The 22,634-nt window shown below is 45.6% G+C and overlaps 1 protein-coding gene across 7 annotated transcripts in view; it reads right to left on the reverse strand.

The window, feature by feature from the left end:
* The window catches only part of LOC144119452 (uncharacterized), an 816,664-nt gene that overhangs the window by 22,545 nt on the left and 771,485 nt on the right, over positions 1-22,634 (reverse strand). For 2 of the 7 annotated variants that reach the window (XM_077652062.1, XM_077652058.1), the window contains one exon: positions 18,696-18,767. The exons of 2 other annotated variants lie outside the window; for them this stretch is intronic. In XM_077652062.1, the coding sequence (XP_077508188.1) occupies positions 18,714-18,767 (54 nt within the window). In that variant the 3' untranslated portion in view covers positions 18,696-18,713. Of the gene's footprint in view, positions 1-18,414; positions 18,768-22,634 lie in introns of those variants that run through there. 3 more of the 7 variants (XM_077652061.1, XM_077652056.1, XR_013312371.1) reach the window with 2 other exon arrangements.

Consider the following 22,634-nt stretch of genomic DNA (forward strand, 5'->3'; position numbering starts at 1 on the left):
GCTCAGTTGGTAAGAGCACCGGACGCGATATTTGGAGGTTGTGGGTTCGGACCCCACCGGGGGCATGGTTGTTTTTCTGCTGCTTTATAAGTAATTTTCTTTAAGCGGTTTATTAATCTAAGTACTATAACATCCCACTGATAAGCACGACACATAAAAAAAAAACATTCCCCTATGCACCTTGGTTTCGGTGACTGTTGGCTCCCTTCATAAGTTTGTCAAACGGGCTCCTCATTTCCTTTAACTTATCTGCTAATTGCTTAACGAGGGTCTCGGTTCTGGCAGTCTTGATGCCATAGGTAGCTTAAGAGGGCTCTCGCACAGTTTCCGCCCTCGCCGTTAGATGACGTTCCACGGCACGCTCGCGGTATTACAGGACGTGCTACATCCGCCGCTATGGTCGAGGGTGGCGCTGGTGAACACTCTGAAGGTTCGCTTACGCCCAATGAACATAAATACCCACGAGAGCAGCAGATTGGACAGCCGTCGCCGTAGCTCAGTTGGTAAGAGGACCGGACGCCATATTCGGAGGTCGTGGGTTCGGATCCCACCGGGCGCATGGTTGTTTTTTCTGCTGCTTTATAAGTAATTTTCTTTAAGCGGTTTATTAATCTAAGTACTATAACATCCCACTGATAAGCACAACACATAAAAAAAACATTCCCCTATGCACCTTGGTTTCGGTGACTGTTGGCTCCCTTCATAAATTATATATATATATATATATATATATATATATATATATATATATATATATATATATATATATATATATATATATATATATAGAAGAGGATGCAAGACAAGGGGACTTCGTAAGCCACACTTGCGGCAAATTTCACGTGAGGTCTCCTGTGTTTTGTTCCGGAGCCTCGTTCCTTGTTGTTCTCTTTTTCGGTACGGTAGCAAAGGCCTCCGAGCTTTCTCGGTGCAGAGAAAACGAGCCGTGCTCCATGGCGGCTCGCAACTTTTTTCAAATCGTGAGCCACCCGATGGACATATGGCATTAGCACTGGCCTTACCTCTTTTCGAGGGACCTCTGGCCTAGCTCTACCAGCACCATTCCTTCTATATTTTAGGAGAATTTCGGCAATCGCGCTGTCACGAGCGAACTAGATAACCCGGCTGCAAAGAGCCTAGCCAATTGAATATTAAAGTTTTCCCGCATTCTGTGAGGCCATGACTTTCTGAGCGCCGATTCGAGCCAAAGCGAAGCAATCCCTCGTTCCACAAGATTAGAATGAGAGGAGTCAAAATATAGGAGCTGCTTCTTTGAGGGCGAGGATCCCCACAAAACCCGATCACCAGAGAACTCAAGTTTAAATTCTAAAAACTAATAAATTATGGCCAAGAAGTTCATATGTGAACTCCAGGTATTTTCCATGCTCTCTAAATGATGATAAAACACTGCCCACTGTTTCCTTAAAGTTGAAAATATTCTCTTTAGTTAAAACAATCGTAAAATGATCGGCATTCCTAAAAACTTTAAAAAGCTTCTTATTGGGTAAAACCTGCTTTAAGGCTTGGTTCATCTGAGACACAAATAAGACATAGCACAGGTGCCACACAGGACGCAACGCAAATGATTGATTTCTGCAGAAGAATGCATCACCAACTAACCCCGCAGCGTGATTTATTAAACTGCTGCTCAAAGTGATAAAAGTAGATTCTCAGTAAAACTGTAACAGAGTTAAAAAATTATCAATGGAAATACCAGCTGTGTTCTGAAATGAAATCGGGTTGTTTTCTTCAATGCCTTCCCTAACCGTGGAGAATAAGGCACCATGTGAAACCGGATAGAATAATGCTATCTAAGCAGGGCATGCGCTTATAACAATTGTAACTGAGAGGGGCATGTGGCAGAAACATCTTAGCCGGTATTTGTCAAAGCACTTGTCTAAGCTGCATTAATGGATTTGTTTTTGACGAAACGGTCAGATGAAATTTGAGACTTTCTTGAAACCAACACTGAAGTTGGGAGTGTTTTTTGATTAGATGTTCTTAACACTTTAGCTGCTTTTTTGAGAACACTGTTTAAACCTGCATTAATCGCTTTGATCCTATTAAAACTAAAAAGAAAACATAAACGCTCCGTGGATTAAGCGGGATATTTTTCATCTTTCGAGTCGGATAAAAAGGCTATGCTCATCGAGATAATGTTCAAAACTTGAGAGCATTGTCCAGTTTAACAAAGCGAAAAAAGGGCTCTGTGTTTTGACAACATTTGCAAAAAAGTTTTATTGTCGTGTTCAACTGCAAAATCTACTGCTCAGCAACCCCCCAAAAAATTTTCGTCCATGATCCTTCCTAGGGATACTCCATCGTAGTAGTTTTTTTGTTAACGACCAATTAATTCAGAACCCCAAGTCCATTTCAGACGCTTTTAGCTCAATTTTTCAGTCTGTTTTTCAGCATGACAATTTAGTCACTCCATCATTTCTCTACGCCTAATTATCTTCAAAGGATGAAGTCAATTTCCTTAGAGGGTGTTCTGAGTATGATACTGAATTTGTATGTCAGAAAATCAAGCGGGCCTGACGAAATCCCCGATGCATTCCTCGTTAGATATTCATTACGGACGTCTCACTATCTACACATTCCGTTTATTAAATATCTTAGTTCTGGTGCTGTACCTAAGTCCTGGAAATTGGCAAAAGGTCTGCCGTTATTTAAGTCAGGCAATAAGAATCATGTTGAAAACTACAGGCCCATCTCGCTTACATCGTCTTCATGTAAAATGCTTGGGCATGTCATCCACACAGACATCGTACAATTTCTTGAATCGAATTAAATTTCATGTAATGTTCAGCATGGTTTCAGGCGAGGTGTTAGCTCATCTACCCCATTATCGGAATTCGTGCACGGCATTGCTATAATTTCAACCGTTGTTGTCAAATTGACGCGCTTTTCATTGATTTTTCTAAAGCTTTTGACACTGTGATTCATTCTAAGTTTATGCGCAAATTAAATCTCATATTGAAGAATTCAACTTAAGTAACTTAGATCTCTAATTTCCTCTCTGAGCGCTTACAGTTTGTTAACAACAGTTCAGCCCCAGTCTTCCCCCCCTTCCCCCCGTAACATGTGGTGTGCCACAAGGCTCGGTCTTAGGACGTTTATTATTTCTACTGTATAATAATGACCTGCCTTGTAGCATCACCTCGAGCGTATGTGCTGATGAGTGTGTTTCATATGACACCACTCACTCTTAAGATGACCATTCTCGCATTAATGAGTCATTTTCTAGCATCGGTAAGCGGTGTGAAATATGGCAGATGAATATTAACTTCTGTAAAACTGTTCTAGTGATATTCAGCAATAGTGCCGCTTTATCTATTTTTTATTACTCGTTTCATAATATACCTCTCCAAAGGGTGTCCGAGTACAAGTATATAGGAACTAGTTTTACCTCCAAATCATCATCGTCCAAACATATTTACTTCATTTGTAATAGAGCCCTAAAAATTAGGATATCTTAGACGAGCATTAACCCAGGCTCCGAAGGAAACCAGGTTACTAATGTATAAATTTCTCCTACGTCCAATTCTTGACTATGCTTGTTTTGAGTGGAATTATTACAATGTAATAGAGCTTAAGAAAGTTGAGGCCATCCAAAAGAAATCAGTTCACTTCATATGCAATAAATATCGACGTGCTTGGTCACCTTCTTCTCCCCTCAAATCATTTCATTCAAATAACCATCCTCACCTTACGCCGGCAACTATAGTCATTAAGATTTTTGAACTGTGTCGTTCATTCGCACTACCGACTCTCAAGCGACAGGTACACCATGAGTGCCATACATTCGCCAGCAAGCAGTTATCCTAATCTTATTCTTTCACGTTACTTTGCTCGCAGTAATGTGTTTAAATACAGCTTCTTTCCGCGTACGATTGAACATTGGAATACATTGCCCGGAGCAGTGCGTTCCCTCCAAGAGATAGATTTATGCAGGCCATAACTGATTCATAATCTCTTGATTTACTGTACCCAAGCTCCCAATTTGTTTAGTGTTCGCTATGTTTTCAACATCGGTGTTTTAATTTTTGCTATCGTGTCTGGTAGTACTGACTGTATCTACAATGTTTTGTATACTTCCACTCCTGCGATATACCCTGCACAAGTAAACAAATAATGTAAAAGTAAATAAATAAAAAAGTAAGATAACTAAAATGATGTATTCCAAATTCCTCGAATCGACGATGCCTTGGATTGTCTCTATGGAGCCAAATGCTTTTCATCATCATCATAATTATTCTCTCTTAAAGGCCCTAATGGGGCCCGTAAGGGGCCCATTACATCGAACTACGAGCCGGCTATTGGCAAATTGCCTTGGATGACCAAGACAGTGAGAAGACTGCGTTTGTCCCTCCAGATGGGCTATACCAGTTTGAAGTTATGCCTTTCGGCTTGTGCAACGCCTCAGCCTCATTCAAACGCATGATGGATGCCTTATTGCAAAGTTTTAAATGGTCCATATTCCTTTGCTATTGCGAAGACGTCATTGTCTTTTCACTCGCATTTTCTTCTCACATGGGAGACCTTTCTAAAATCCATTCGCTCTTCCCCCATGCGAGACTGCAGCTGGCCTCTTCCAAGTGCTGTATCGCGCGTTGTCAGATATATATATATATATATATATATATATATATATATATATATATATATATATATATATATATATATATATATATATATATATATATACTGAGCCATGTCGTTGACCCGATATGGGTGTTCGTCCCGATCCGAAAAAGATCCGAGCAGTGAAGCGTTTCCCATTGCCTTGATCAAGCAACAACGTTCGAAGATTTTTGGGTCTCTGTTCGCACTTTCGTCGATTCGTTCGAGGCTACGCCGCCGTTGCTCAGCCCCTAACAGAACTTCTTAAAAAAGGTGTCGTTTCCTCCAAGAACAAGCCTTTGCTAAACTTGCCACAAAACTTACCACCGCACCGGTACTGGCGCATTTTGATGTAACAGCCCCTTGTGGTCATGACATTGGTGCAATCCTTTCCCAGCGTTAATCAAGGCAACCTAACCCCGCTATCTGCGCGGGAGGCGTTACTCGACTACTAGAAAAGCCACCGACACCTTGGAATCAGTTGGGGCACGACGCCGCAGAGGATACGGTCATGAACATGCCCTTTGCAATGCAGGTCAGTTACTTTCCGCACGCTGCGTGCGTACGCACTAGTGATCCGTTCTTCCTTGCGGTGTCGTGCCCCCCAGACACGAGTGATTTTTGCCGTCGTCTATTATGTTATGTAAGTTGGTCCTCGCTCAATGCGTGTTCTGTATACTTACGGCTTGTCGTGTCTGGTGATGTGGAACTCAATCCCGGACCCGACGAAAATGGCGCAGGTGTCTCACTTGAAACAATTGCTGAGGCAATAGCCCGATTAGAAGTCGCACAAAATTCCGTACTCTCTGAAATTACACTTATCCGCTCAGCTCAGACAAACATCGAAAACATTGTGAGCAGCCTTTCTTCGCGGGTAGACGCATTGGAAAAAGCAGAAAATCAGAGGTCAAGCAATGTAGACTCAGATTGTGTGCAAAAACTGACAGCGCAAGTTAAACGGTTGAACGACAAATGCGATGACGCGGAAAACCGTCTTCGCCGATCAAACCTGCTGTTCTTTGGAATTCCCGATGCCAGTGACGAAGCATGGACACGGTCTGAGTCGCATGTAATCTCTGTCTGCTCAAAGGAACTAGACATAACTATCAGTGAGAATGCGATTGAACGCGCTCACAGACTTGGCCGTTTCAAACGCGGAAAGAACCGCCCCATCATTGCCGCATTTGCTAACTTTAAAGATAAGGCAAATATTTTGTCCGCTACCCCAAAGCTAAAAAATTCAGCCTACTCAATTCGAGAAGACTACTCAGCACGTGTCCGATTAGCCCGTCAAAAGCTATACAATTTTGCTCAGGATCATGGTGGAATGTACAAGATCCGCTTCGATAAACTTGTCATGAACGAAAAGCAGTTTTTCCACGATGCCGAGTCTGATTCCGTTTTAGAGACCAAGACATAGCGGTTATCGCCGGCGGCTACGCCTGCGCTTTCCCCTCGTCCTCCCTATTCAAAAGGTCGGAATAGAAAACCTGCTTATAAGACCATGGCAGTTATACTCGCAAACATCCGCAGTTATTTATCAAAAAGAGAAGGCATAGAATCCCTCTTGCATGATAACAACACCGACATCGCCATTTTTACTGAATCATGGCTAAGTTCCGACATCGAAAACCGCGAGCTACTTCATGATGACAAAGTGTTCACCATTCATAGGCTTGACAGGGAGGGGCGCAGGGGAGGGGGAGTGCATGCTTTTATAAAATCTAGTATGCCCTCATTTCCTGTCAAACTTAATTGCAGTCACGAAATAATGTGTGTCCGAATATCCCTACCGTCAATTACAGTCATTATTACTGTTTGCTACCGCGCGCCTGATCGTGATCGCTCTTTTATTGACGAGCTTAACAGTGTGCTTTTGAACTTGCATTCCCTCTTTCCAAACGCTGAACACGTGGTTTGTGGAGATTTCAATTTCCCAGACATTGAATAGAATCATCTGCATGCACCTTCTCAACAGTCGAACGAATTTCTTGATATGACTCTCTCATTTAACCTTACCCAAACAGTTAAAACAGCAACCCGTGGAAAAAAACATTCTTGACCTTATCTTTGCCTCAGATCCCGAACTCATCCAGTCATTGTCATGTGTTGATTTCCTGAGTGATCATAAAATGTTGCTTTTCGATCTCTCGATTTCAATTCCCGTCAGTGAACCTTTCATAAAATACATCCGCAGTTACAAGAAAGCCGATTTCGCTAAGATCAACATCGAGCTGAGCCAGTTCTTTTCGCACTTCCGATTATCACCATGTAGTCGAACACTGGATGATAACTGGCTACTTTATAAAAACAAACTATTATCACTCGTTCACACGTACGTTCCCCTCATTCGTATACGTGGTGATGCTCGAAGACCGTGGTACACTAGCGCGCTAAGAAGACTATCACAAAGAAAAAAACGCCTTTACCGTGAGGCAAAAAATTCGAATTTTTCTTCAAAATGGAAAAAATACTTTGCATGTCTTCACCAATATATAGGTTTGTTACGGAGCACTAAAAAAAAGTTCTTCCACCAGGACCTGATGAATATTATTCAAACAAACCCGAAGAAGTTTTGGACCTTACTGACACCAAGCACCAGTCGTTCACAAAGCATCACCTTGGTCAACCAAGATGGATCATCTGTTCCCACTGAACACCGTTCAGACGTCATGAATTCATATTTTTCGTCAGTTTTCACCCACGAACCTCCTTTGAACATACCAACATTTCCAGACTCAAATTTTTCTCAGATGCCCCCAGTTTGCATTACAACAGATGGTATTACAAAATTAATTGACAATCTTAAAACATCGAGCGCACCTGGGCCCGATGGAATACCCGCGAAATTACTTAAAAGTACCAAGGACATTTCCAGTCAATTCCTGAAAGTAATCTTTGAACAGTCTATATCAACGGGTGAACTACCTAAAGATTGGAAAATAAGTAAAGTTGTGCCGGTGTTTAAGGCTGGTAACTGATCAGACCCATCCAATTATCGCCCCATTTCCTTGACATGCATTGCCTGTAAACTTCTCGAACACATGATATACTCACAAGTCGCATCGCATCTCGATCATAACTCTTTCTTTTTCACTAAACAGCATGGTTTCCGCTCCGGTCTCTCCTGCGAAACTCAGCTTTTTGAATTGACTACTGATCTTCACTTAAATCTGAACTCTTCATTCCAAACTGACATCATTTTTTTAGACTTTTCTAAGGCTTTCGATCGCGTACCCCACCATCGTCTCATGTCTAAACTTTCCGGTCTGTCCATTGACCCTCTAATTGTAGCATGGATACACTGTTTTCTAATAGATCGTTCTCAGTACACGGTAATAGACAACCATTGTTCAGGTCCTACTAAAGTGCTGTCGGGTGTACCACAAGGTTCTGTCCTTGGCCCTCTTCTTTTCCTCACCTTCATTAATGATCTTTCCTCAATTATTACTCCAGAACGACTTGAACGTAATTGAACGATGGTGCTCTGAGTGGCTTATGTCGCTAAACATTTCAAAATGCCAATACATGCAAGTATCTCGCAAACATTCCAGCCTCACTTACGCTTATTCATTGCTTTCAAACACATTAACAAACGTGCAATCCTACCGATACCTCGGAGTCATCATTTCCAGCAATTTAACCTGGTCCGAACACATCTTGAAATTAGCGGCCAATTCATCCAAATCACTCGGCTTCATCAGATGATCGTTATACTTGGCTCCTCCTTCTGTCCGTAAATTGGCATATGAAACCTTCATCCGTAGTAAACTTGAATATGCATCTTCTATATGGAACCCTCATCAGGCGTACTTAATAACACCCTTGAAGCTATTCAGAACCGCGCAGCACGTCACATAACCTCAAATTATGACAGATACTACAGCATCACCAGGATTAAATCAACACTCAATCTGCTACCACTTGAGAACCGTCGAAAAATCTGACGGCTTTGCCTTCTACAACTTTCCTTACCTCCGTGACTCATTACTCCTACCTCCCATCCGAACATCGCGTCGCCTCTTCAATTCCCTGAGTGTTCAGCGTTTACATGGTTCTACAATAGCCTTCAATAAATCATTTCTACCGACAGCACTAGAAAATTGGAACCAGTTACCAGATCACATCGTAAACAAGCGTGACGCTAGTAAATTTAGAGACGCAGTAATCGAACATTACATCAAATGAAAAAAACAACCTCATGCTTTGATTTTTACCATTTATTTTTTCTTGTTACTATTCCCTATTTAGCCTATCCGCCACCATGTATTGATTAGAACTGCATTTTAACATTACACAGTGTATTCCAGATCCTTTTTGCATTGTGTTGTATTTTACTGTATTAACATTGTTATTCTCTTTACTTTGTATTTCAACTGTTTCCCCCCCCTCCCCCCCCCCCTTATGTAATGCCCGAAAAGGGCTTTTAAGGGTACAATAAATGAATGAATGAATGAATAAATGAATGAATGAATGAATGAACCGATCGTGTAGTAGCCTATGCCAGCCACCTCCTGCTTCGATAGGAGAATTACTCTATAGCAGAATTAAATTGCCCTCTGTTGGCGCTCCTCTCTGAAGGATCGTACTGGCCGCCTCGGTCCTTGGTCGTCACGCCTTCAAGAATACGACTACATCGCGGTCAGCAAGTCTTGACGGCTACATAAGGAAGTTGACTGCCTCTCTCGTTACCTCGTTGACAAGGCAGATATTCCTAACAGCACATACTGACCCGTTCTCGCTCTTCTCTTTCCCCACTATTGCCGATGCTGAGCTCGCCTCAATTATAGATCGCCCAACGGCCGCCCCCACCGACTGAGCCGATTTTAACTCGTTGATGACACTTTATACAGTCGAAAAGTTCATCCCGCTGAACCGGACCTGCTCCTCGTTGTTCTCACGCAACACCGCATTATTGTGCTCCACGAACTACGTGATCTGCCTATCATCAGGGCGTGTCCGTAGTCGGATCTTCTGGCCTCTACCGCTCTGTCCTCCGTTATGTTGGTGCTTGCTATCAGTGCCAGCGTGGGAAGCGGCCTTTTTCAGCCCATCGACGTCCCTCCGGAGCCATTCTACCGTTTTGGTTTAGACCTTGTCAGCCCCTTTACCGAGTCCACTTCTGGAAATAGGTGGGCTGCGCTAGCCACAGATTATGCCACCCGATACGCCACGCGCTGCCCACTAGTACTGCCACGGCTTCCTTCTTCGAGACGTTGTTTTAGAGCATGGCGTTCCCCACCGAGCGGCGACATCTTTTAATTCACTTATGCTTATATAAAACTGGTTTGTCCGCGTTTCTATATGTCTATGGAAAAGCACGAATAAATGCACGCTGTTTGAGTGGTAGTTTCTTCTATTTGTGCAACCCTCTCGCACTGCACTTGCGGGGGCGTACGTGCTCCCTGTTCTATCTCATTTTTTCCCACCTCAAAGTCACCCCTACCACAGGCAAAGCCTTGAGCTGCTTTTGTGTATTCGTTAATTTTTTCCTACTTCAAGATGGCGGCCATACAGTGTGAAAGTGTGGGGGCCTACAAGACTCCCTTTTTGCGCGTGAACTACTTGGTGCGTTTTAGGTGTGTTTTTTTTTTTTTGGACACCGAGTGCTTCGTCCGGTAACGACCTAAGCCTTTACGAAGGGGCTGAATGGGCACGAGCTTCGGTGCGCTCCGCGGAGGGAAATTATCCTCCACTCACTCCCGGCACCCCGACCCGCTGCACCGCATCCTTGAAGTCGCCCAGCCTGCGTCTTTTATTTATTTATTTATTTATTTATTTATTTATTTATTTATTTATTTCAGAATACTGCAGGCCACTGCTTAGCCCAAGTCGCCATGCTACCCGGTGAACTGTATCTTTGCTCCCCTTCTGAACTGTCGCTAAGTGGGCTCGCTCCTTCGTCGTGATCTCTGTAGACAATCTCATATTGAAATATGTATAACATAATTCAGTGTATTGATGCGATGTGTGATTTTCTCTGCACAGAGGAAAGAAAAAAGAACAAAAAACCGCCGTGTTATCCTGTTTTCACTCAGTGTCGAGTGCTGTCAGATAAGAGAACAAAAATCACTCGTGAAATCATTGAAGCTCATGAAATCCATAAATTCAAATATGAATGAATAAGCGTTGCCTCAATAGCTCTGTCCGATAAAGAACTACGTTTCCTTGATGAGAATAGAAAAACGTGAGCAGCTGGCCTTGTGCCACTGTAGACCTGTGCTCAGGAATTGTCATTTTCGTCAATCTGTTTTGTGTATCTGTCTTTTCATTTGAGATTGGTTGCCACTGTATTTAAGTAGTGAAAATCACCTCAATAAACCAGTTGTAAGTTCAGCGCCGTGTCTGTGCACTTGTCACGTCCTTTGTCCCCTGCGCTGCTGAAAAAAACCTTCCGTGAAGTGAAACGACTTACGTTTCGCAATAAGCAGCCCACAGAGTCGTTGACAGCCCATTCCTTGTCCTGTAGAGAGGCAAACGCCCCCACACAGCGTACCATCGCTAGTAGTTCCGAACGTCCTGCTGAAGGTTCGAAGCAAAACTTCGGTCCCTTTTGCAGCGTCTCCTTGATGTTACTAGGAAGGTCGATATCGCCCAGTATCGAGACGGAACCCTCTGTAAGTGTTGTCCGGAGTTTTGCCGGAAGCGTGAGACGCATTCTCTGCCAGAGAAACTCGTTCGTCTGCGCTGAAAGTCGCTTGTATTCTTGAAACCGTCTTGCGGCTACCCAATCGTTAGATTCTTGGAAGACGAACTTCAGCCAGTCTGAGTAGAGCTTCACTCGCCTCCAAGCTTCTGATTTCATTATCTTGCACATCCTGCGAGCGTGCCCCCAGGAAGGACCCGGGACGCCAAAGAGCCCCAGAAGTTGAGGTGGGACCATCTTCCTCCTGAAGTAGCAGGCCAGCTCTCGCGACTGGCACGTAGACAGAGCGATCAGGTTCACAAAGAATAGTGCTTGATCGTTGGTCTTGAGAGGTCAAAAAGAACCCAGGGGAGAAGAAATATGAAGGACTTTCTGGCGGGCTAGTTTGTTCATGATGAACAGAAAGGGTATAAACTGCGCGAACAGGAAGGGACGAGAGGCACACAAATCGACAGACAAAGTGCATACTTCCAACTGATTTTATTTTTTATTTTTCAATGAGCGAGCCCTGGAACATAGACGATCGATGCACACCGGCACAGGCAGCAATCTGCCATTACACTGCAAAAACTGTGACAGCCGCAACTGCGTTCCCTTCCTAGACAAAACTGCTTTCCTCTCCTATGCACGCAGCAAAACTGAAAGGGAGGTTATCGAAGCTTTCCTGATAGCCAAAAGGGGTTACGGCTGCGTTAGCTCGCCCTCGCTGTTGTTATCGACACCAGAGCTAGAGTTTTTAGAAGGGCACGTTCGTGTTCACATCGGATCTGATTAACCTGTAAATTTCTGCTGATGTTTCTGTCGTTGAACCCTATGGTGATAGTGTTTTTCCTATTTTTTCTTATGTTCTCTGGCCTTATTAACAATGTGTTTTTCACAAATAAAATCAGTTGGAAGTATGCGCTTTGTCTGTCGATTTGTGTGCCTCTTGTCCCGTCTTGTTCGCGCAGTTTATACCCTTTCTGTTCATCATGAACCAACTAGCCCGCCAGGACGTCCTACTTTCATATTATCAAGGGGCTTTACCAGATGCGCGCACGTAGCGCCATCAGCCGGCGCCCAATAAAACCACTCCCTCCTCCTCGCAATGAATCCCACTGCCCCAACAGATAGCGCGCGACGGCAGCGACTCTTTCTACCTGCTCCTCCCCCCCTTGACAACTCCCCCTCCTCTCTCATATTTCTTTAATCCCTCTCCCTTGCTCAGCCCCGTTGCGGTGTTCCCTTCCCAAAGGAGACAGTTATATGGCTGAGCACTCCCTTTATTTTCACCCCCCCCCCCTCCCTAACCCCACCGACCATTCAAAGAATTCAAAGAATCTCAATTCTCGCTCGTCTCGTTCGGACGCAGTGGGGCCGTGTGGGGACGCAGGAATCACGCGGTGAGCGGAAAACAACGCAGCGCACATCCAAGGCGCGTTCACCACGAAGCTTGCGGCTTGCTTCGCGTTCGTTCGGCGCGGAAGCTATGCTTGCGTTAGTGGCATCCGGTTTGCCGAGAACGATGTGCCGATGAACTACTACTGCAACTTGAATCCCGTGCGTTTCGGCAAGGCGCCTGGCAGCGCTTCTACGTGGTTTTCCGCTCCGCGCGTCCGTTTCACCGTACGCAGCAGAGCGATTTGTCTAACGGGCAAGGCGTCGGACTGGTTCGGAACTCCTCGACCAAGGGGGCGATGAACTCATGGTAAAGTTCCGTGAAATCGACAACACTACAGACTATAGCGCAGGCTGGCGCCACTTCTTGACGCGTCGCCAGACAGGCGACTCCAAACCTGTAGATACCCAAATCCACTTCTCGTTAACGCAGTGTTCCGGGAAATAAGATCGGATCAGTGCATTACTGAGGCGAGAGGGGGTCCCTCGATCACATTGTCTGCAAATGTTCCTTTTCCCAGGGAAGGGCACTGAATAGCGTAGCGAAGAAGCCTGGGAAGCCTTGCTGCGGAGCTCGGACCCCGAGACCCAGCAGCAACTCGTCCGAATGGCTGCGGAGGCCGCCGAGGAGCAAGACATCCCGGCCAGGATCCAATTCGGTGTTTACCCCTGACATCATCGGCCTGCGTCCGAGGGTGTTGGGTTAAAGAATGCATAGCGAAAAGACAAGGACAAACGAAGAAGTGGACAGGACTGGCGCTGACTACCAACTCATTCATTCAGAGAAATGAGCAGCTTTTATAATGTCATCCAAGACCCACGTGACCAGATAAAACAGCAGTCGTGGGAGAACTATCTAATACACACACACATCGTTGCACACAACATCAAACAAACAGCACACCGAGGCGAGGCATTGTCACCCCGAACCCCCCCCCCCCCCCCAAAAAAAAAAAACTAAAGAACCAGGGAGAACCCTAAGAAACCAGGATACAAAAAGATCAACTTTTGCCGCCCGCGCAGCACGAGGCAAATGACAGGAACAAAAAACCGAAGCATAGACGAAAACAATAACATGGTTACGCAAAACTATGTCAAAAGTCGAAGCAAAGCAGAGTCAAACAGGCGCAACGCGTAACAAAAGAAAACGCTATGCGAAAGCTGTGTCAAACGCTCAAAGCCATACAGAGTCAAAGAAAATGTTACAAAGTTGTAAAGAACAAGGCTTAAAGCAAATGTCATGAAAAACAGAGACGTAATTATAGTGGATCTAGAAAACTTGACTCCTTATATGAAAGTAACACTGACGAGGTGCTGACGCAATTGTCTCCTGCTTTGGCGATCATTCGTGCCTCAAAAATTACCCTTTCTATTTCGGTCCTCGCACGCGCTCTGATAACCGTGCGCGTGTAGAATGGTTCGCACGCTTTGGAAGTCTTGCAATGGTCGTCCAGGTCCCCGCTGCTTCGGTTACGTACCTTCCGGTAAGCTCTCTCTCGTTGAAGCACCTGCCGGTTTGCCTGATAACACGCTCCCACACTTCAAAGGTATGTCGTAGATGACACTTGCAGCACATTTTAGAAGAACTTCTATTTGGAAACAACAAATAACTGCGCAAAAAGGACGGGACAACAGAGAAGAATAACACGAGACAAGCGCAGACTAACAACTGGTTTATTGCACCAACACCTCCTTTCTTCGACAACAAAGCGCATGCGCACCAACCAGAAAGAGAAAAAGCCATAATCATCTCATCAGTCCAAGAAATTCCAACTGCTTGCGGTACAGGTGTGTGGAAGCCTCGCTAACAGATTTGTCAGGCCCTAATCTCAGGATTTCCAAGGCTTCGATAACTTTGCGTTCTTTTTTTATCCCTCGCTCGTCCGTTAATCTTAGTCCTGCCGAAAAAGGGAGTGAAATCTTTGTCGTCATGCTTGCAGGTCTTACAATGCTTAGGTAGATGCTGTCGTCTAGAATCAGCTAAGGAATTCACATGCTTTAATAATCTAATGTTGTTGCAGCGGCCAGTTTGATCGACGTACACCTTACCACAACTCAGCGGAATCTGATAGATTACATTCGATCTGCAGGGCACAAACTTGTTCCTGTGGTTGGTGCTACACTCAATCTTCTTTTGCCTATCTGGTATAACTAAATTGCACAAACGCGACAGCTTGCAAGGTGCCAAAAAAAGGACCTCTACACCGAATTTACCGGCGACCCTCTTCAGGCCGTGCGAGGCCCTGTGAACGTAGGGCATAACTTCACACTTCCGCCTCTCCTGAGCATCAGCCCCACGAGGCTTTGAGTTTGGTAGGAAGGACTTCAGCAGGGACTCGGCAACAGCCCGAGGAAGGGCCAGCGGAAAACCGGCGGACAGAAGGCGATCTACCTGTGCATCAAAGCTAGCCTTAACCTTATGAGGGCAGGACTTGGTTAACGAAGCCCTGAGGCAAGTTGACGAAATGCCCCTCTTGACCAGCTTCGTATGAGGCGAGTTGAAGGGCAGGAGTGCCTTTTTTGACCTAGGCATGTACGCCAGCATAGGTGGTCAGGATTGTTAAAAAATAATTTTAAATCTAAGAATTGCAAACAAGAGTTATCCGAACACCCGAACTACTATTTGGGCTGGATGGTTCATTGTACTCGAGGCAGGGAAAAGCGCTTGTCCTACGTCGCTCTTCTGCTGTGTGTGTGTTTTTCCCGCGCTACTGTTTTCCCTTCCTCGTGTAGCCCATTGCGTGAAGAGATCTACATGTCTTATAAGGCAAACCTTTTTCTTTTGCTTTGCCAGCAGGGTACAAACTTGTGATAGTTTGCACGGGGCTGAAAAGACAAGATTAACATTGTTCCTTTTGGCGACCTTCTTTAATTTATGGGACAGCTTTTGTATATACGTGATTACGGCCAAGGGAGGCAGTTATTCCTCCTCTATAGCTTGCCTGCGTCTTTGCTATGCACTTTTAACTTCTGGAGAAGGGTCTCTGAAACTTTACGCTCCAGTGCTGATGAATAGCCAGCACTGTAAAGGTGTTGGACTTGCTTCTCAACGCTGCTCTGCATTGTATGGGGCCAGCTTTATGAGACATGTAACAATGTGCTACTTTTGTCATCTGCGAGATACCTTTGAAGTGTAAGAGTGTGTTATCAGGCAAACCGGCAGGTGCCTCAACGAGAGATTGCTTACCGGAAGGTACGTAACAAAAGCGGAGGGAACCTGGACGACCATTGCAAGACTTGCAAAGGGTGCGAACCATTCTACACGCGCATGGTTATCAGAGCACGTGCGAGGACCGAAATTGAAAGGATAATTTTTGAGGCACGGATGATTGCAAAAGCAGAAAACAAGTGCGTCAGCACGCCTTCACTTTTACTTTCAGACAAGGAGTCTCGTGTTCTAGGTCCACTGTAATTACGTCTCTGTTTTGCATGTCAACAGGAATAAGCCTTGTTCTTTACAACTTTGTAACTTTTTCTTTGACTCTGTATGGCTTTGAGCGTTTGACACAGCTTTCGCATAGCGTTTTCTTTTGTTACGCGTTGCGCCTGTTTGACTCTGCTTTGCTTCGACTTTTGACATAGTTTTGCGTAACCATGTTATTATTGTCGTCTATGTTTCGTTTTTTTTTGTTTTTTTCTTCCTGTCATTTGCCTCGTGCTGCGTGGGCGGCAAAAGTTAATAACTCATCCTTTTGTATCCTGGTTTCTTATGGTTCTCCCTGGTCCTTTATATTTTTTGGGAGGTTCGGGGGTGACGTTGCGTCACCTCCTATGTGCTGTTTCTTTGATGTTGTCCGCGAGCGAAAGATGCATTTATTAAAAATAAATAAAAATTTCCAGTTGAAAACGTTTTTCTCGCCACTCCGATTCAAACTCGAGAACTCTTATGACGTCACAGAGAACACTTATGACGACACAGGACGGAGTGACGTGAAACGTGACGTAAACGCAGACTCCGTGATTTCTGGCAGCTAGCGGTGCGGTCTAGCAGCTGCCCAAATGAAAGCTACCGCCGCCGCACGTTGTACGCATCTATCGGGGGTCGCTACCGTCGCTTCGTTTACGTTTGCACCGGCGTCTTGCCAGCGTTACGATAGATCCCGTTCTCGAATTCGACGACGAAGTTCTCGCAAAAACTCCAGCCTGCATTTCAGCGACCTCTGTCCCAGAGAGCGTGCGATGTTTTTGAGGGAGCACAGTTAGGTTTGGCGCCGGCGGGTCGTTTCCGCCTTCCTCAGTGAGCAGCCGTTGCTAATCAGGTGTCATAACCCCAGTGCGGGGAGTGCGCCCATCGGAGGCTGGCCGGGGCTTTGGGGCCAACGGATTGTGATTACTTGAACGGCGCGGTTGCACGGTGCAGCAGGCGGCGTCGAGGTCTCCCACGGTTGCAAGGGCCAGGCTATTTATTTTTTTTTGCCGCCAAAAAACGAATGGGTGCTCAAGGGCGCTCGCGTTTAAAGTTGGCTGCTTGAAACTAAAGCCGACGCACGACGCTTCAACGGCTTCCGCTGGATCCAACGGACCCACTGGATCGGGCTCTCTCGCCAACTTGCATGTACATTCAGATGTGTACTGTGAATGAATTAAATTAGCCGAGAGCTCGAAAAGAACAGCTCCGCCCAACTGCCGAAGCTATTGAATTACGCCACAACGCGCACCTCGGCGCGGAGCCGAATCGGTCTGGCCGGGCCGGCGGCGGCTGGCGCACTCGGCGCGAAATGGAGACGTGCTCCAAGTCTCCGCCAGTGCGGTCAGTGTGCGCCGAAGCCGCTGAACGCGCCGGCGGTCAAGCGCAGTTGGAGTAAGGCCATCAGAGCTAGGCCATCAGCAATTTTTCTTAACTGCCTTGTACCTTGTCTCCCGTCCCTAATAAACGATTTCCGTTAAATAGTTTGAAGTTGACTGGCAGAGCCGGGAATGTTTCGCCGGGCGAGCGCGCGAAGACACAAGTGCTTTTTATACTGCGAACTGCCTTCTACGATCACCGACCATCGTGCCATCATAGTTTTTCATCCGCCGTGGCGATCATCTCACCAGCCTTAACAGGCTCCTTCAAAGGTTAACTAGCACTTGAAGCGGCACTTGGAGTCCCCCTGCTGTTCGGCGCTTGTAAATCGAGGCGCGTCAAAAACAAAACCACGGGGCACGCAAAGCTCATGACGCAAAGCGCCATAAAAAATCGAAACTCTCCCGGCTGCCTGTGGCGCCGCCAAGCATCGGTTTTCTTTGCTTCCAACATTCAGGTTGTCTTTTGTCTGTCGTCCTTGTGTGATAAAAGTGCACTATCGGTTTTAAAACAAAACTTACTTCAATATTGAACCATGCAACCTTCCTTTGTCAGCCTCAGAGATTCGCGACCTCCATGTAGGAAGGAAAATTCCTCCAAGGTGGCGTCCCTTGTCCTATGACGTTAGCACGCGTGTACTTGCGAGATCGGCCTGTGGCGCCGATACCTGTATTTTGATTATCGTTATTTTCAACCTTACAAGAGCTTTGTTTTCAGTAAGAGTGGCGTTTTTGTGATAAGGAGCTGGTATTCTATCGATACAAGCCAACTTCAATTTCTCCTCAGTGTTCCTTTAGCCTCCTTAGAGTTTTATCTTTGTAGCACTTAGATCACATTTGACGACCAGTTTTATCTGAAAAAGAAAGGTATTTGTATAGGTTCATGCATTGCACCGGTTTTTTCAACATCTTTCTATCGCGCATCGATCGCTGTTTACACGATCGTTTTAATAACTTTAACAGTGACAAAGTTTTTCGTTGTATCGACGGTTTTTATTATATTCAACAAGTGATGCTCAATATCAAACAAGCAAACACTACGGTTTGTTGTCAACGATTTTAAACGTCATGTCAAAGGACCAACTTTTACTTATGAGCTTCTGCAGAAAGACATTCTTCAGTTCTTAGACTTACGTGAAAAACTCCAAGAAAGACATTGTTCCTCATGCACTAGAAGAACTGTTCCGTGCTCCGGAGATCGTGTGTCTATCAGATGCAAGCAAGTTTCGATTATAAGTTGGATAGGCTGTTTTCAGCTGGCTACCTTGGGTCGGTCGTGGCGTCAGTGGCGGAAACGCTGCTGAAGAAAAGTGGTTCCGTACTTGCACAAGGTCACCTACAACATAAAAAAGGCGCCAAATCAGTTGGTCGCAGCGATGGTTTTTTCACCCCGCAAGAAAGTCGCTCAACTGCGCGGTCGCATCACGTGCGAAGATAAAAAAAATGGCGGTGGTTTAGCTCTGGTTATACCTGGAGTGACGCGATAGCTACAGCTTGCCGGGTGGAACTTGCTCAGTTGAAATGCAAAGTCATGTCTTTCGCCGCTCCGTTCCGCTGGGCGTTCCTTCATCTTCGTCCCACTTGTCACGGCGCATGCGCACAGCTATGGAAGCTCGGTTTCGCCGGCGCGCCGCGCCGCCGGCATCAGCAGCTGCTCCGCACCACGTGGCTCGTCACGTGACCAACCATGTTACGAACCACGTGATCAGCCACGCCGCCGGCAGCTGCTCCGCAGCTGCTCCGTGGCGGTGCCGCCACGCTGAAGGCTCGAAATGCTACCGTAATGTCGCTATCGCTAAAGAAACGGGGCTGCGAGAGGAGCCACGCCAATCTTTTCGTTGAACGTTGTATACAAGGCCTCCCTGTCTTGTGGCAAAGTAAACATCGGCCAGACGGGGTGTTGTGTTAACGACCGACGCAGGAAGCATGCAAAAGACCTGGCTAGTAGGGAGTGAACTAATCTTGTGGACCTCTGCATTGCTTGTACAGCTTGTGAACCGCGCTTCCGTTTCACGCCAATCATAGGCACAAGTTATCAAAAAACCGCTCGTGAAACCTTGCAAGCATTTTTTTTTATCAGGAAGGCGGGGTCGAGTTGTAGCGGGGTCGACACTTCAGTTGCCCTGCACAATGCTGAGGTGAATTTTTTATCGCGTCGAGTGTGATAACTTTCTGCTGTAACAGAAGGACTGTAGCGCGACCAAGACGAACACAAGACAGAGGCACACAGGACTAGCGCTAAACTTCATCTATCTTTATTCACTGGCAGCGCAGCAAATATAAGGAAAAAACCCGATCACGTGCAGATACCAGGTCACACACACCACTATCAACAGAACCGTTCAAGATATGTCATCTCAGATTTGTATAACTTCACAGACATATCGCTAACACAATATACGCCTTTCTTCCTTATATCAAATGCCTCCAGTAGTTCTCTTGCCCTATTATCTTTGCTTTTGCCCGAAATCTTTATCTCATGAAACCGTGGTTGACAGTCAGAACACTCAGTGCAGTGCTGAGGAAGATGCGCACCACTTAGGTCTTTCAGTGAGCGCGCGTGCTCACCTGCTTTTTCATTTATGCACCGCCCTGTTTGGCCCACATAGACCTTCCCGCATGACAGCGGTATCTGATATACCACCCCGATGCAGCAATCCGTAAACTTCTTTGCATGCCTGACGCGGCAACCACTCTTGTCTTTGCTCGCAATTCGCGCGCAGAGCTGTGCCATCTTGCGTGGGGCCGAGAAGGCAACCGGCACGCCATGTTTGTTAGCCACTTTTTTCAAGTGGTGGGCTACCTTGTGCACATATGGCACAACCTCCGGTTTGATAGCCGTTTCTCTGCTGACACATGGCTGCTGCAACTTGATGGTTTTTATCTTCTGTAAGAGGGCTTCAGCAACCGCTGTGATGACAGTGCCTGGGAACCCTGCCGAAAGTAATCTGTCAACCTGCGTGCCATAGCTCCGTTTCATAGTATGACAGCACGATTTCATGAGAGCCGATTCAAGGCAAAGCTTGGCAATGGCGCGTTTCACTGTTTTCGACTGAGCCGAAGCATACAGTAGTAACTGCTTCTGTGCTCGCGGTGCGTATTGCCAACATGCATGATATACACCCACATTGATGTTTATGTCTAAGAACTGTAAAGAGCCCCGCACAGGCAGCTCATGCGTGAATCTCAGTCCCCCTCCCATATCTTGAAAGGTATTTAACACAGTGCTCACAGCATCTGTGTACGTCAACTCATTCTGTTTTTTAAAAACATCCAGGAAGTCGCCAACATACCTAAAAACTTTCAGAACCCCCTTCCCCGTTAAACTTGGTTCAAGGGCGCGGTCAATAGATGTTAGAAAAATGTTAGTAAGTACAGGCGCTACGCAGGATCCAATACAGATCCCTTGTCTTTGGCGATAAAATTTGTTGCCGTAAGAGACAAACGTCACACTGAGGTAAAATTCATGTATCCTCATAAAATTATCTATTGAAACCCCTGAGGAGTTCTGAAATTGAACAGCACCGCTCTCTTCTATAGCAACTCTTACAGCTACAAGCAACTCACTGTGGGGCACAGAATAAAATAAATCTTCAACATCCACAGAAAACACATAACCAATGGAAGCATTTCCTTCTAGAAACCTAGAAACCTAATACTAACCAGTTCAAAAGATGTTATTAGGTTTCTAGAAGGAAATGCTTCCATTGGTTATGTGTTTTCTGTGGATGTTGAAGATTTATTTTATTCTGTGCCCCACAGTGAGTTGTTTGTAGCTGTAAGAGTTGCTATAGAAGAGAGCGGTGCTATTCAATTTCAGAACTCCTCAGGGGTTTCAATAGATGATTTTATGATGATACTTGAATTTTACCTCAGTGTGACGTTTGTCTCTTACGGCAACAATTTTTATCGCCAAAGACAAGGGATCTGCATTGGATCCTGCGTAGCGCCTGTACTTACTAACATCTATTGACCGCGCATGCTTTGACCGCGCATGCTAACATCTATTGACCGCGTATGCTTCGGCTCAGTCGAAAACAGTGAAACGCGCCATTGCCAAGCTTTGCCTCGAATCGGCTCTCATGAAATCGTGCTGTCATACTATGCACCGGAGCTATGACACGCAGGGTGACAGATTACTTTCGGCAGGGTTCCCAGGCACTGTCATCACAGCGGTTGCTGAAGCCCTCTTACAGAAGATAAAAACCATCAAGTTGCAGCAGCCATGTGTCAGCAGAGAAACGGCTATCAAACCGGAGGTTGTGCCATATGTGCACAAGGTAGCCCACCACTTGAAAAAAGTGGCTAACAAACATGGCGTGCCGGTTGCCTTCTCGGCCCCACGCAAGATGGCACAGCTCTGCGCGCGAATTGCGAGCAAAGACAAGAGTGGTTGCCGCGTCAGGCATGCAAAGAAGTTTACGGATTGCTGCATCGGGGTGGTATATCAGATACCGCTGTCATGCGGGAAGGTCTATGTGGGCCAAACAGGGCGGTGCATAAATGAAAGGGCAGGTGAGCACGCGCGCTCACTGAAAGACCTAAGTGGTGCGCATCTTCCTCAGCACTTCACTGAGTGTTCTGACTGTCAACCACGGTTTCATGAGATAAAGATTTTGGGCAAAAGCAAAGATACTAGGGCAAGGGAACTACTGGAGGCATTTCATATAAGGAAAAAAGGCGTATATTGTGTTAGCGATACGTCTGTGAATTTATACAAATCTGAGATGGCATATATTGAACGGTTCTGTTGATAGTGGTGTGTGTGACCTGGTATCTTCACGTGATCGGGTTTTTTCCTTATATTTTTTTATTTATTTAATAATACTGCAGGCCAATACTTTGGCCCAAGCAGGAGGGGCATATCACAAACAAGAAAACACAGAAAAGCGTTAACAATGCAACATGAAATGAACATAATGCACTAAAAGAAGCACAAATGATAACGTCAACATCGCTAACTTGCACAAAAATGATTTTGCAATGCAGCCATGAATTCGTTAGACCGAAATACACTAATGGGAAGTGAATTCCAATTGTTCACCTTTCGAGGGAAAAAACTGTACTTGTAAGCGTTTGTTTTCGCGAAGATCGGTGCAAGCAAATAGTCATGACTGTGTCGTGTTCTCCTCGTAGAAGGCCGACATACGGAAGCTGGTAGCGTCATATTATTTTTTCCAGAAAGAGTGTTATGTAGTAGTAC

This window comes from Amblyomma americanum, chromosome 2 (assembly GCF_052857255.1).
Source record: "Amblyomma americanum isolate KBUSLIRL-KWMA chromosome 2, ASM5285725v1, whole genome shotgun sequence".
Taxonomy (NCBI): domain Eukaryota; kingdom Metazoa; phylum Arthropoda; class Arachnida; order Ixodida; family Ixodidae; genus Amblyomma; species Amblyomma americanum.